The following is a 14,512-nucleotide window of genomic DNA, read 5'->3' on the forward strand; positions in this document are numbered from 1 at the left end:
TCTTGGTTGGTGTTGGTTGCGCTCCACCTTCCGCCAAGAAACCTGCAAACAAGCCTTGCACCACCACCAGGGTGGTGATGGCCCTCCGACGGTCAAGTCAGAGGAGATTGGAGGAGGGGGAGAGGTAATAATCGCAAGTAAGAGAGTGCTCTGGGAGATATTGCTCACCTCCCCCCCTTTCTCCCCCCAGCCGCATATATACCTGGCTGGGGGGTCTCTCAGGGGGGTTCGTTATCGTGGGGCACGATGGTGTGGCCACTGACACGGCCGTTACAGGGCGTCGTGGAGCAGCGCCGGGTACGGCCACGTCAGGGCATAGTGGGGCTCCGCTTTGTACGGCTGATGCAGGAGATCGTGGAGCAGCATCGGATACAGCCGTTGCAGGGAGTAGTGGAGCAGGAGGCCGCGGCGTGCCTCTGGGGAATAGCCTGTCGTTATCAAGAGATCTCCGACTCGGGGTCGGAGCGCTGGATCAAGGGGCAGCCGACTCGGGGTCGGGCTGCGGAGCCGAGGATATCCGACTCGGGGTCGGATTGCTGGATCAAAGGGCAGCCGACTCGGGGTCGGGCTGCGGAGCCGAGGATGTCCGACTCGGGGTCGGAGCGCTGGATCAAAGGGCAGCCGACTCGGGGTCGGGCTGCGGAGCCGAGGATGTCCGACTCGGGGTCGGAGCGCTGGATCAAAGGGCAGCCGTAGTCTTCCTGGGCGCGCGTGCCGGTCACGTGGGGCATGGCGGCTTAGTTCCCCCGTAACAGTTACTAATATGGCTATAATTTTGACAATGATTACGCCAGTTCGATCATAATTGCATGATTGACGCAATTATCGTTACATAGAAAGCTGTTACTATACAGTTATTGCATGACGAGCCGTTACTCTATAGTTAATCATGCAGTTATTGTATGGCGCATTAATTTCGATAACCAACATTAACCCCATCCTTTAAATAGGAGATATCGGAGAACCCTCAAGTAAGTTATTCTTTCAACTCTTTTTTCTCTCTCTTCCACTGTTTTTTTTTAAATTCGTCTGACTTGAGTGTCGAAGGATTTCCCGCCGGAAAACTTCCGGCAATAGAACTTTATTTCAAGCCAGATTTGTATTTTGGGAGCAAGATCCACCACCCATCCATTAGCTCGAAGCTTTTTACTTCGAATCACAGCCAACCTCAGTTGACTTCGAATTCTAGCAGGAGGCTCTTGGCATGTCGATGGGGCTCGTCAAAAAGTCATGGCCATGTGACGCCGAACGACGGTCTTTTGTCTCCCTTGGTCCGGTTTAATTCATAGTTAACTCCTTGGCCCTAGGGCACTTTTGTATTTCCACATGAATTTTGTGATGTGAAGAGATTGCTTCATAAATGTAGTAGTTCATCATATTTCTCTTCATATTTTTTAATTATAGGATGTAACATATAATCCCTCCTTTTGATATGTGTTTGTTAGTTTGGTGGCTGCGAAGATACTTAATTGGAAAAGATGTTTCTGATTTTATCACAGGATGGAGTATTGGAAAGAGGTGCTATTTGAATAATAGATATGGAATTCCCACTTGTTTAGGCCGGTGTATGTCATTTGATTAACCAAGGTTCATTCATAAACAAGGTTATCTTTAATAATTAAAAAGTTTTTTTATTTGAATACCCTTTTAAAAATTCAAATTTACGTGAATACCCTCTTAAAATTTATATTTATTTTTTATATCCTCATAAAACACTGTTTTTGCATAAATATTCCTAATATAATGGTTCTTCTAACACCGTTAATGAAAATTATATTTATTTTAATTATAAATAAAATAAAATTTTGAAATTATTTTTTTGTCCTCCATCGCGATCATCTTATAAATATTTGTGTTTGCATATCTACCCATTAAGAATATTTTACTCATTTTAATTTAAAACCTTTAATTTTTTAACGGCGTTAGATGACATAGGTACATATGCAAAAACAAGGATAAATAAAGGCAGAATAGCAAAACAAATATTTTACAAGGGTATATATGCAAATATCAATTTTTAGGAGGATATTCATGCGAAATTCGATATTTAGAAGGGTATTCATGTAAAAAAAACTTATAATTAAAACTTGGGAGCAAGGAATCTAGCAACTAGATTTTCACTCTAAAGCCAAATTTTAGTTGTTGACTTTTGTTGGTTGGTGCTTCTTTCCCCTCCTATCGAACATGCATGTGTAATACTTGGATTCCTCATTGTGGTTCAAGCTTAAGGTTTGAGCAGGGGAACTTCACAAATTTTTAATCTCTATTCAGAAATTTTAAGCACAAAGAAACTCTAAGCGCAAAACAAAATGGAAGATATATTAAGAAGTTCTTCATCAATAAAGAAAAATTGGAACTACTTTTGCTACTATGTTCCAAAGCTTGAATGGACTATGCATAGGCTCCACCACTTGATAATTAAAGCCCTTTGCCCTAAATAAAAGCAATAATGAACAATCAAAGGACTATTCATCCGATTGGGGATTGATTAGTAATCTCTATGGCAAGCAGAAATTCTACCCGAAACTAATTCATTTCAGATTTTATGGGTCATTTAGACATATCTCATGGAAGAAGAGCTAAATGTTAGTTGATTCCACTACACTTAAACATGCTACTGTCCACCTCCCCCTTGTTTTATCTCTGCCAGATATACCAAAGCATGGCATTTAGAGTAGACTGGAAGGTATCTAATCAAAAAAATCATAAACTCCATGTTGATACTTTGTCCTTTAACCGCTGGCCAAACATGGATGGCACCATTTCTAAGGCAAGTCATGTGTTTTGCTTGGCCATTCTTCCACTAAGAGGAGAAGATTTCAGATATGAGATAAAGTGAGCAGTACCAAAACTCCTCCATTATTATGATTCATCTTGACTGTGCTTTTTCTCTAGAATATGGGATGCCACACACAAGTGCAATTAAAATATCTTATTTGTTAAGAGCTCCTTTCATTTGTTTTTTTGTGCTAAAAGGCCACAAATTGGACCTATCGCTGTGTACACATGCACAAGTCATCAGAGGTTACAGCATGAGCATGTGAACAAGCTGATGGTTATGGTTATGGATGTTTATGAGCACATGTGGATGCACAAATGAACAGGCAATGCTGTGGGTTCTTGCTTCATTTATGTCTGGATGCTGATTTAGGCTTCATTTGGTTGCTAAGAGGGCAAGAGAAATTAAATGGAAACATGTGGAATGGTACGCTATGCAGAGTAGATTGGCTGTCTCAGCTCAAGATCTAAAACAAATGCCAAACAAAAAACAGAAAAGAGATGCTGGAAGAATAATTAGGAGAAAAAAAAATATTTTATAAGAAAAATTAAGCTACATAAAAATGCTCTCTCTCACTCCTTACCAAGAAGGACAACTCTCACTCTCTCCTTCTTTCTCTTTAAATAGACTATCACTAAAAGATAAGACTTGATAACCACTAAAGAATAAATACAACTATTCCAGAAGAAATAAGTAAGTAGAATAAATTTAGACATAAAATTCTCAAGTTATTAAAACTAATGACGGACTAAATATGAATCCTAATAAAATTAGAATTTGGCAATGAATCTCAACAAAAAAATTGGAACTGTATATTCATCTAAAAAACAAAACAAAAAAAAAATCATTAGGTCCAATGTACCGTACATCTTTATTTTTAAGAATGTACAAATTCTCATGATATTTTTGCTCGAACCGATCCAACGGCGAGGATGACTTGACCGGTTGATCGGTCATCTCAAACTCCATCAAGACCATACAAAGATCTCATACACCATCTTCTACATGCAAGATTTTTTTCTTGTGAGAAGTTGGGAGGGCGGCAGTGGGCCATTTTCTAGCAGGTCATGTGCTGCCCAATTTACATTGTAGAAAAGAGGTAAAGCCGCGTCGGCTCGCTCAACCACATGGCCATGCCAAGTGCCTGCCCCCCGATCGGACGACCGCGGCCCGCCCGATTTGGACTGGGGAGTCCAAAATGGCCGGCCGGGATTGCCCTGGCCCACATGGGTGCGCCCCATTCCCCCGACCGGCCCAGTTGTCCAAGCCGCCCCAGAGAAAGAGAGCCTGGACTTGGAGACCTTGGGGCCCCCTCCAACTACTCCTTTCCCTTTAGACTATAAAATACCAACCCCTTGTGGACTCTCACCACCTTCATATCAAACACAAACCTCTCTCTTTTCTCATCACCTCTACATCCTCCTTAGCTGGAAAACTAGTCAATAACCTTAAGTTACACCCCTCCCTTTCATACACAAAGTCACATTTCCTGTAAGGTTATACGGTTGGAATCGAGCTAGAGGAAGAAGGGAATGGAAGTTGCAGCGAGCGATCTCGATAACCTCAAGGCGACCGAGCTAAGACTAGGATTGCCCGGGAGTGATGCACCTGAGAAACCGGCACCAGCGAGCCCAAGGGGTAGCAAACGGGCACTCCTGGAGGCCAACGAGGAGCATCGGCCGGGCAAGAGCAAGTCTTTGGAGGCTGACTCAAGGGACCAAGAAGCTCAACCTGTGGCTAAGTAAGTTTCCAATCATGGTTGCTGGAGAATATTAAGGTGTGATATAAGCTTGTTGGGATTTATGTTGATGGGTGTGTGTTGATTAATATGGCAGGGCACAAGTTGTTGGATGGCCTCCAATTCGATCATATAGGAAGAACAGCTTCCAAGCAAGGAAGGCGGAGGTGGAGGCGGCCGGATTGTTTGTGAAAGTTAGCATGGATGGAGCTCCTTACTTGAGAAAGATCGATCTCAAGTTGTACAAGGGTTACGAGGAACTTAGAGAGGCCTTGGACATGTTCAGATGCTTTTCTATAGGTGAGAAGCATGCTTGTTTCTAACAAAATGATCACATTGTTAAGAGCACAACAAAAATAAATAAAATGATAATAAAGATTCTTTTTAATCTCTTCAGGCGAGCTTTCAGGGATGGAAGGATGCAATGGACCGGAGTATGCCATCACCTACGAAGACAAAGATGGCGACTGGATGTTGGTAGGAGATGTTCCATGGGAGTAAGTATCCAACTATTTTTGCATATTAGTATGTCGCGGCGCGCATCGTCTTCTTTTTCTTCTTCCTTTCAATTAACTTATAGGCTTCTCCTTGTTTTATTTGCAGGATGTTCATCTCCTCTTGCAAAAGGCTGAGAATAATGAAAGGAGCTGAAGCGAGGGGCATGCGATCAAGTCCATGACACCACTCCTACCTGCACATAAGAAATGAAGAGATGGAAACATCAAGACTCCCTTTTGCTTCGTTCTCCAAGTTCATGAGAGTTTGTAAATAAAAAACGAACACTCGGAGTTGGTCCTCCCGAGCGGATAAATCTCGTCATTTCCCAACTCACAAAATCAAAAAGAGAAACAAAAGAAAAAGTACATGACAGCATACCAAGTAGATGGTCTTGGAGTTATTTATCTTGTATTACTTTCTTTTTTGATACGTTGTATTACTTTCATTTGGATGTGAAAAACGGCACACATAGAGATGAAGGCCATGCTCTCATGCATCTGTACAAAGAAAATTACTTGCTTCTCATCTGTGTAGAAATTAGCATGTAATACAAGAGAATCTAAGATCAATGAAACATTTTGAACTTTCAATGCCAGCTATCATAGTTTCAGAATTGTCAGTGGAAAAAAGAAAGAAAAGGAGCCATGTGAGTCATCTCCCTTATGATATTATGATGCCCGTAACATTTTCTTAATCATCAAAAGAGAGGAAAAAAAACCCCAGTGTTCTATGATGAGCAATGATGCTGGCCAAGGAAACAACTTTTCGACGCAATATCCAGTTGCATAACAAAACTAAACTCCCAAATTTTTTAAGATGGCAAGATGGCAGCAATAGGTTCATGGTAGGAAACAAAGAGATAAAATGAAATGTTAGAACCTGATGTCAATCAGAGTCAACGAAGAAGTCAGTTCTCCATTAATGGTATTCTGATGTTGAGTTGAACAGATAAATGTGCCACTGAAACCTGGCATAGATTGACAAGATCTAAAGGTAGTCCATATTCCATGAACGGAAGCAAGAGAGAAAATTTTCCAACGGAGACGCCATGCACATGAATGAGATGGAGGAGCACCCAATGTTGGTAGAAACCATTTTACTGCAACCTTCTGAATTCCTCTGTTTTCAGAGAGCTGTCCAACCTTGTTCCAACAGCTGCACCTCTACAAGCAGCATATACTAACTACTGCACCATATATGAAAAACCGCTGATTTAATAATTAATAACTCCCAAGCTATCCCGTTCCACATGCTGGGGGTTGGAATATCAGAGAACCAGCTGAGTCCTGGCTATTTATGCAGTTGGTAATAACAGCAGACATGATGAGTGTCATAGATCTTCCTGAATAGCAAAATATACACTTCAGGTAATTAAGCCGCAAAATCAAATAGCCATAGAAAATGAGATGAGATTTTAAAACAAAGGAAACCTAACTTGAGGTGACAAAATGATGCACTGGCCATATGCCTGTTGCTAACTTTGAAAGTAATTCCAGGAAGTTTTTCATTTTAAAAAACATTCTGAGCTCTCACTTAACTGAGATCTCGTGATTTTTCGCTTGATTATCACCGTAAAGCTTAAGAGAGGTGTTGTAAACAGAATTACCTCATTATGATACGAATTGAAGAAAGTCCACGTTTCATTCAATCGTCAGAACTCAAGTGCCCCTTGAAAGTGCAACATTCATACGGCTGCTTTTCTGTTGATAACCAAGTAACTAATTAACCCCCATCATATCTAAGATTATGAGGATTACTTGTAAGATTGCCCTCTGATTTGAAACATAAACAATGTTGTTAGTACATAAATAAACATTGATGACCGTGTACCCAAGTGATACAGACTCTTGAACCCATCTCTGGGAGAGGTACAAATTCATCAAGTAGCCTACAACCAAGAGGCTGGTTTAAGGTATACATCCCTGAGCTGCTGAGCATAACCTGCTAAGCTGACATTGATCATTTGGCATAGCAACTAGAATCCAATGTAACCAAGGCACAACTAAAATGGTGCGAAATCATCACTGTACATAACAGAAACAGAAGAGCTTGTCCCATTAGCTTGGAGAGAACCCATTCTTGAGTCTAATATTGCCAATTGAGACTTCACCCATGGTGGGTTGTAATTTGCTTCAACCCATAGAGCTTTGCCGGCATGCTTGTGCTTAAAATCTGGATATTTCGGGTTTTTCTGTAAAAATTGCATGTCACTTTCAAATCAGATAATTGAGCAAGGCCAGTTTTCACAAAGAAAATAATTGTAGACGCTTCAAAAGACAAAAAGAAAAACTTTTTACATGCCAATGACATTTTCCTCATAATTATATATATAGGGGAAGGTTTTGTTGTTCCTGGGAAATAACTAAACTGAGAAGGGAGTGGCTATCCACTGGAGCTTTGACCAACTAATGCAATGTGCCCTGTTCTAAAATGCATGGTGGAGCATCCAAGTCAATTATCCATACCCTTTGTTGCATTCTACATAACTTTTAATACACCCGTACCAAAATTCAAGTGGTTTAAATAGTTTCTAGATGTAATAAAATTTTGGAGTGCTGAAAAAACATTAGCATAGCAATCACCTGATGCATAAGTAATGGGTCTAAGAAACATTTCAATTTTTTACAAGCAATCTGGGCATTGACACCCAGCATCGGGCGTTCTAGTATAAATTAAAGAATGGAAAGATTTGTATCATGGCCAAAACAAATAGGAACTAAACAAAGAAAATCTTAGCACACTGAAGACTTAAGTATGAAACAAAGCTGTGAGTAATTGACTACTTCCAGTTTAGCATACAGCTAGTGTGCTTGTGCATATGGATGTACATGCATGTGCAAGTGCATACAGATAACACAAGCACGGGCCAATTGGAAATGCACCCTTTTCTAAGTCTATGGTGCAAAAATTTAAGTTAATGTCAATGAATATGACATTCGCATTGTTCAAATATTAAAGCTAGTAGAAGGATAGGCCCAGGAGCATATAACACAATTTAAGAGTTCCAAAACTATACAATATGGGATTATTCCTTGGACTCCCTCTCAATCTAGAGCCTGAGGGATGGAAGCTGTAGAGTAGGATGACACATGGATTAGCAAGTGCAAGTCTGGAGGCATCAATAGACAAGACAGACAACTAACTTTGATACCATGTTAAAATATCTGACCAAAAAGTTCAAGCTAGTATGGATGGGCCCATGAGTATATAAGATCAACTAGAGTCCCTAGCTTATCCAACGTGGGAATATTCCTCAACACACATGCGTATTCACATTTGTTTTAAGATATAATATAAGCACATGAGACCTAGCACATATTAAGAGCATATACGGCAATATGTATGAGCACAAGCATGTGAGTTAATCTGTTGATAGCTTAAAATAAAAAGAGTGTGGTTGAACCTTATTTTTCCTGTCATCCCACCAATCCATTGGATTAGCAAAGAATACCTGCCACAGCTCTTCAGTTGAAGGAGAAGATTTGCTCAAATAATTCCCAAGCTTTGCACCTTCAAAACCACAAAAACAAACATTAAAGAACGTAAAACCCTAAACATAACCATCAAGCCTTGCCTCATGTTTATGCAGTCAACTTCATGGATCAAGGCATAGTCCATCCAAGTATGAGAAGGTGCTACAACCTAATGCCAACCGTCCATGCATTGTTGGCAGATTCCTGGTCTGAGAAACAGAAGGCAAGATGGGGCCTACCACAAAAACTAAGGATAGCTGACCCATAGGAAAACCAACCTTATAGCTAAGTTTATGCAGCCATAGAGCAATCACTCATGGCACATCAGACTTGTATCTGCAGAGGCAAGAAGATTAAGGTCCAACACATGGTTCCCATATTGACAAATTATATCTCAGCAGATATTATGTCACTATATCAGCTGATATTCTAATCTTTCTTCCACTATCTTAAAACGGGATTAGTAATAACTAGATAATATCATGTCAATATATCAGCTGATATTCTAATCTTTCTTCCACTATCTTAAAACAGCTTTATAAATAACTAGATGGTGACATCAACGATTGAAATAGAAGTTAACCTTGAACTTACAACATCAGAAATTATTTTGATCTCACTCATTATATATCAGCTGAAATCTTAAAATATATTGGCTTTTTTAAGATTTCGCTAGCCTTTTATCTTGGCCAATATAACCTAATAAATTGGTTCATCTAGGTATTGTTCACTTAACAAGATAGCCAAGATGTCAGTCATTGACGACCTAGTGTCCTGGCACAAGGAACCCACCCACATGAATTTGAGAATTTAGCAGCTCTACTCCCTTGGGTTATCTTAATATAAGTACCTGAGGCCCCAGATTTTGTCCCTGGTTCATACAACAATGCTGGCGGGAAGCTTCTCTCAATAAAATTCAGCTGCTGAACTACCACCTGCCACGAGACAAATGCCATTTTAAAAACATGGGTCCACTGTCAATTAAACAAGAACATGCACTGATTGGCAGAAATTGATGCAAAAGGTTACAGAAGGAATCAGAACGGAACCTTGTAATAAACCTGCCGCCTTTCATAGTCCCCTTCGACAACATCCAACACAAGCTGCCCGGATACATGGGCCAACTCATCCCATAATGTCAGGTTGATCCTGACGCACCCCACAACACGTTAAAAAAAGAAAAAGAAAACTAATTTTCAACAACATTTCCAGAAAACTACGGTCGAACAGCTCGACTGCGAGCTTGAAGCCCCAAAAAGATCCAATTTTGATTGCTTGGTAAAATAAACTCAAAGAATGGTGGAAGGATGCGGGGTTTCTTGGGCTTACCAGGTGGTCTCGGAGGCGGATTTCTTGACGCCGAGGCGGGTCCATGCGACGACCTTTCCGCTGCTGAGATGCTTGATTTGAATGGGCGCCCCTGCGATTCCGATCAGGCGGATGGAGTTGGCGAGCTCCTCGCTCCAGGGGATCTCCTGGGACCTCGGGTGGAGCACCCTCGCGTGCTCGTAGTCCGCATTGCTGCTCGAGCATCAGATAGGGAACAGGGAAGAAGGGCCGCGAAACCCTACAGAGATAGAGAGCTTCTCTCTACAAGGCAAGGAGAAGAGAGAGACGGAGGGGTTAGGATTAGGGTTTAGAGAGGGGGAGAGGAAAACACGGGATCTTAGAAGCGGGGTTTCCAGATGGCGGAGGGTGAGAAGAGCCATTTCTCGCTAAAAAATTCCCTTCGGCTCGTTCCGTGGTTATCGCTGCTTCCTTTGATACTTTTTTTTTTTTCTAAGTCCTGTTTTTGGTCGTAAGAAAAAAAAAGAAGTCTTTCTTCTAGCAGCTTGAAAACTATAAGGAAAAAAAAATACGAAGATATAGATGTATATGTACCAGATAATTATAAGGCACCGCAAATAGATCTCTCTTTCTTCTCCTTCAAAACATAGAAAGCACAAATAATTTTAAAAAGATCTAATATTATAAAAGATAATCTTTATAAAAAAAATGATTACTACCATAAGTCACCCGTGCCTATAAGATGGGAAGTCCAATGCCGATTAGGTAATTAAATTTATCACTAATCATATAGGCAATGTAATATGGATCTCTAATTTTTTTAAAAAAATTGCAGGATTTTGTCTTCTCATTTTTTGGGATATATTTACTTTAAAAAAATGTAAATTACTTTACTAGGTTCCTTAGGTTTGTGGCAGAATGAATTTCAGCCATCTATTACTTTACTAGATTTTGTTTTCTTTTTTATTGGTAGGCTTGGCATGGTTCTTTCTTATTCTGATTATATATGCATTTTATAGTTGTCGAAAATGGCTAGATTTTGCTGCATATGTTGTTGAATTCTAGAGAATTTAGTGTTGAATTATTTTGAGAGTAATCCCTTTTGCTCACCCAAAAATGAAATAGTAATGACAAAAGCAACTACCAAAATAATTATTATTTTAATTTTAAATAATTTCAGTTCAAACATGTCTAGGCAAGTAGAATCCTTATAATGACTACAACAATCAATAAAGCCAGGATTTGCTACAGAAAGGTCACGAAATTATGGAAACCTTGGTTTGCGACTAGATCGATCTATGTATGCTGCATACAAATATCCTTTCTCGAAACCTTTCTTGTATTTTTTTTTTTCTGAAAAAAAGGATGGATAAAAGTTGTGCCAATCAATATTTTATTAAATATTGAGTCCATGAAATGCCATACAAAAGATCAATCAATACAGTTGCATATCAATATTAGCTTTCAATTTACTATTACTAGGTATGACCAATGATCAAAACAACAAAATATTCCTAACTCTTCAAGGCATCAGTTCTGATCCTTCTAAGACAAGTCTGAACCAAGCCATGCTTGAAACTACATCTTTGCTTTAAAAGGACTGATGACCCTTCAGCATAAGTACATCTCAAGACAACATTGCAACACATTATAGAGGAACTTGGTCATATCCAAGACCTCTTTGCCAAATTATAGGCAATCTTCTTTCTTTAGCAGCCAATCAAATAGATGTTTTAGCATTCTTGGGCATCTGAAGTTCGGAAAAAGAATATTTCTATTTAACTTTGTCCATAGCAGAACTGGACCTAACTAAACTCAAAAATTCCTTGAAATTGTTCAATTCTAGAGTTGCTAGAAACCTTTCCTGACGAAATCTGTTAACCATATTACAAGTTTGCTAGAAATCTTTCTATACCAACTGTTTGAGAAAGCGTATGAGGCCTAAATACAGCATTCTTTTTCTCCCCTTTTAGAATAAGGGCAATTACATTAAACCATTAAGAGATTAAAGAAAAATAGTGGCAAATCAAGTTCTTAAGATGTCTAAGAAGAGATTGGAAACAATCAGTTTTGTGGAATAGGAAGCTAGAAGTGTTGGAATGTATTTCCTCCACATCATGGGAGTCCTTCATGGTGGTATGGTTCTTTGATTGATCATATTGCCTAGATTTCCTCCACAAGGCTAAACAATAAATTTATTGATTATTGCAGGTCTTGGACATTGTTTATCCAAAGTTTATATATGTGATCAACTTCAAAAGTGACAAAAAAATCTAACTGAAATACTTCAAGTATCTCAAGGCTTGTTCAACTCAAAAAATATAAACTCAAGTAAAAGAAGTTGGAAAATAATGCATTAGATTAGAAAATGTAAATCATTTCCTTTTCCCCCTTATTTTTTATTATCAACAAATATACTAGGTTAGAAAATGAGATTTTTTGTCATCTTCCAGTGGCATCACCATGTGCTCAACCTAAATGATTGGATGCTAATACTATTGCCCATCCAAAAATGTTATAAATAATGCTAAAACTTCATGACGGAGTCTCAGCTTTGAAACATTTGAGAAATGCACAACGTAGGGACTGTAATGTCCGGGCCCAGAACCTACTAGGCCCAATAAGAAATGGGCCCAGTTAAGGGTTGGGCCCAAATTCCACTGTGGGCAGTGCTGTATAAGGATTGAAATAAAAAATAATAAAAACGAAGGGATAAGACCGACAGGGAGGGGTGACCCTCACCCCTGCTGACAGCCGCTGCCGGCGCGCCGGAGACAAGGGGGGCGGCGGCCAGTCCCGAGGTATGGAGGAATGGAGAGGGAAGGGACCTCTCAGAGGGGGTCTCATCCTTAAACAGTCCTTTAAGCCTATGCCGGCAACCCCAAAATGACAGACCCCCTAAACACCGAACGAGAGAAAGAGAGAGAGCCCGGAAGCTCCAAGAGGAAGGAGGAACCCCTAAGTCGGCAGAGGTGTTGGAGAGGAGGCACCGCAGGTCAACCCCGGAAATGGTAAGCTCCTGTTACCAAAATAAAAATAGAGGAGGGACTCCATGGACCTCAGTTGCAGTCACTGCCGGCTCTCGGTAGGGGGCTGCAGTCGGCCGGAGTCCATTCCCCTTCTTCTTCTTCAGTGGGATAGGGGGTCTCAGTGAAGAAGAAGAAGGGAGGAAAGAAAAGAAAATGAAAGAAAGAAGAAAAAGGAGAGAGGGAAGAGGGGACTCACCCGTGTGTGGCCGCGGGCATCGGCCGCAGGCGCGGCCGTGGGCTCAGCCGCAGGCGCGGCTGTGGACGCCGCGAGCTCGGCCGTGGCACTGCCGACTGTGGCTCGGCCCTCCCAAAACCCCCTTCTTCCTTCACAGGGGAAGAATGGAGAGAGGAAGAGAGAGGGTTTGGGAGTGAGAAAGAGAGAGAATAGGGGGTGGTGCCGGAGGGAAGGACCAAAGAAAAGAAAGAAAGAAAGAAAGAGAGAGGAGGAAGAGGCCGTAGATCCGGCCGGAGGAGAAGAAGAAGACCGGAGGACCGGCCGAAATGGCTAGGGCTTCCGATCGGAACCAAGGAGAGAGAGAGAAAGGAGAGGAGGAGGGGACTTGCCGTGTACGGCCGTGAGCGTCGCCGGTGCGGGCTCGGCCGGGGAAGCCGAGAGCTCGGCCGCGGGCTCGGCCGGGGAAGCCGAGAGCTCGGCCGCGGGCTCGGCCGGAGATGCCGCGGGGCTTGGCCGCGGACGCCGCCGGTCGTGGGCCGTCTCCCTCCGCTCGCCATCCTCCCCTCCGCTCGCCGTCCTGCCATCGTCGGAGAAGAGAGGAAGGGGGAGATCGGGAGAGAAGGAAGGAAAGAGAGGAGGAGGGGAGGAAGCTTCGGGAAGGAGAAGAAAAGAAACAGTGAAGAAAAAGAAAGAAAAAGAAAAAGAAAAAGAAAAGAAAAGAAAAAAAATAAAAAGAAAGAAAAGAAAAAGAAAAGATCCTATCGGGTTAGATCTGGGTTCGGGTCCGAAACCCGTTAAGCCTAATTGACCTATATGAACCCCATCTGGTTTTAAATCGAGCCCAAAGGTTCCAAATTGGGTAAATTGGACTTGGGCTAAATCCTTGGATGGGATCCAAGCAAGTAAATTCATAATATGATGAACTAAGAGATTTTATAATAAATAAATAGGGAATAATGTAATCCCTATTATGTTGTTTTAGGTGATTAAGGATTTGTCACCTGGACTTGAGCAATTTGGAAAGCGAATTGACGTAAGTAACCTGTTCTAATCCTATTATAGATCATGTCATGTTATTAATGTTTTCCTAAGCATTTATTTTAAGTACATATTTTTCATGCATGATATGTTACAATGCATAAGTAACTTGCATGATCCCAGAAGCTATGGCTATGTATGCAACCTGATGATATTGATATTTTAATCATGCATGTAAGTTTATAAAGTCTTAGCTAGCCCCAGAGGCACTATAATGGGCTCAAAGATGCTACTGAGAATGACTGAGCCGCCAGTGGCTGAATAGTAACTGAGCTGCCCCGCCAGTGGCTGAATAGTAACTGAGCTGCCCCGCCAGTGGCTGAATAGTAACTGAGCCTGCCCCGCCAGTGGCTGAATTGGAATTGGGCCTGCCCCGCCAGTGGCTGAATAGTAACTGAGCTGCCCCGCCAGTGGCTGAATAGTAACTGAGCTGGCCCCGCCAGTGGTCGAGTCTGACTTCGCAGTAGCATCCGAGAGAATGGACCACGGCATGCC

At 41.4% G+C, this 14,512-nt stretch overlaps 2 protein-coding genes across 2 annotated transcripts; one reads left to right on the plus strand and one right to left on the minus strand.

Annotated features, from left to right (window-relative positions):
• The first annotated feature begins 3,678 nt into the window (after nucleotides 1-3,678).
• Nucleotides 3,679-5,545, plus strand: LOC103704533 (auxin-induced protein 22D-like). The gene is made up of 4 exons (XM_008787869.5): nucleotides 3,679-4,520; nucleotides 4,615-4,817; nucleotides 4,915-5,014; nucleotides 5,121-5,545. Exons 1-4 carry the CDS (start codon nucleotides 4,312-4,314, stop codon nucleotides 5,194-5,196), a joined length of 588 nt encoding a protein of 195 aa, XP_008786091.4. The 5' UTR covers nucleotides 3,679-4,311; the 3' UTR covers nucleotides 5,197-5,545.
• On the minus strand, nucleotides 4,797-10,020 carry LOC103704534 (protein OSB1, mitochondrial-like; the record flags this gene model as incomplete). The annotated part of the gene is made up of 6 exons (XM_088703920.2): nucleotides 4,797-6,357; nucleotides 6,622-7,206; nucleotides 8,419-8,525; nucleotides 9,339-9,423; nucleotides 9,538-9,637; nucleotides 9,818-10,020. Coding segments are annotated over 5 exons (684 nt in total), but the record flags the coding sequence as incomplete, so codon positions are not given.
• Nucleotides 10,021-14,512: the final 4,492 nt, after the last annotated feature.

This window comes from Phoenix dactylifera, chromosome 9, assembly GCF_051530095.1.
Source record: "Phoenix dactylifera cultivar Ajwa chromosome 9, Ajwa_hap1_PhDact_Kaust_v1.1, whole genome shotgun sequence".
Classification (NCBI taxonomy): Eukaryota; Viridiplantae; Streptophyta; class Magnoliopsida; order Arecales; family Arecaceae; genus Phoenix; species Phoenix dactylifera.

Bases quoted from the DNA above. Each gene is read 5' to 3' on its own strand.
- LOC103704533 (XM_008787869.5), top strand. From the start codon at position 4,312: ATGGAAGTTGCAGCGAGCGATCTCGATAACCTCAAGGCGACCGAGCTA. The intron at 4,521-4,614 runs GTAAGTTTCCAA...TTAATATGGCAG, and splicing joins GAAGCTCAACCTGTGGCTAA to GGCACAAGTTGTTGGATGGC. The intron at 5,015-5,120 runs GTAAGTATCCAA...TTTTATTTGCAG, and splicing joins GTAGGAGATGTTCCATGGGA to GATGTTCATCTCCTCTTGCA.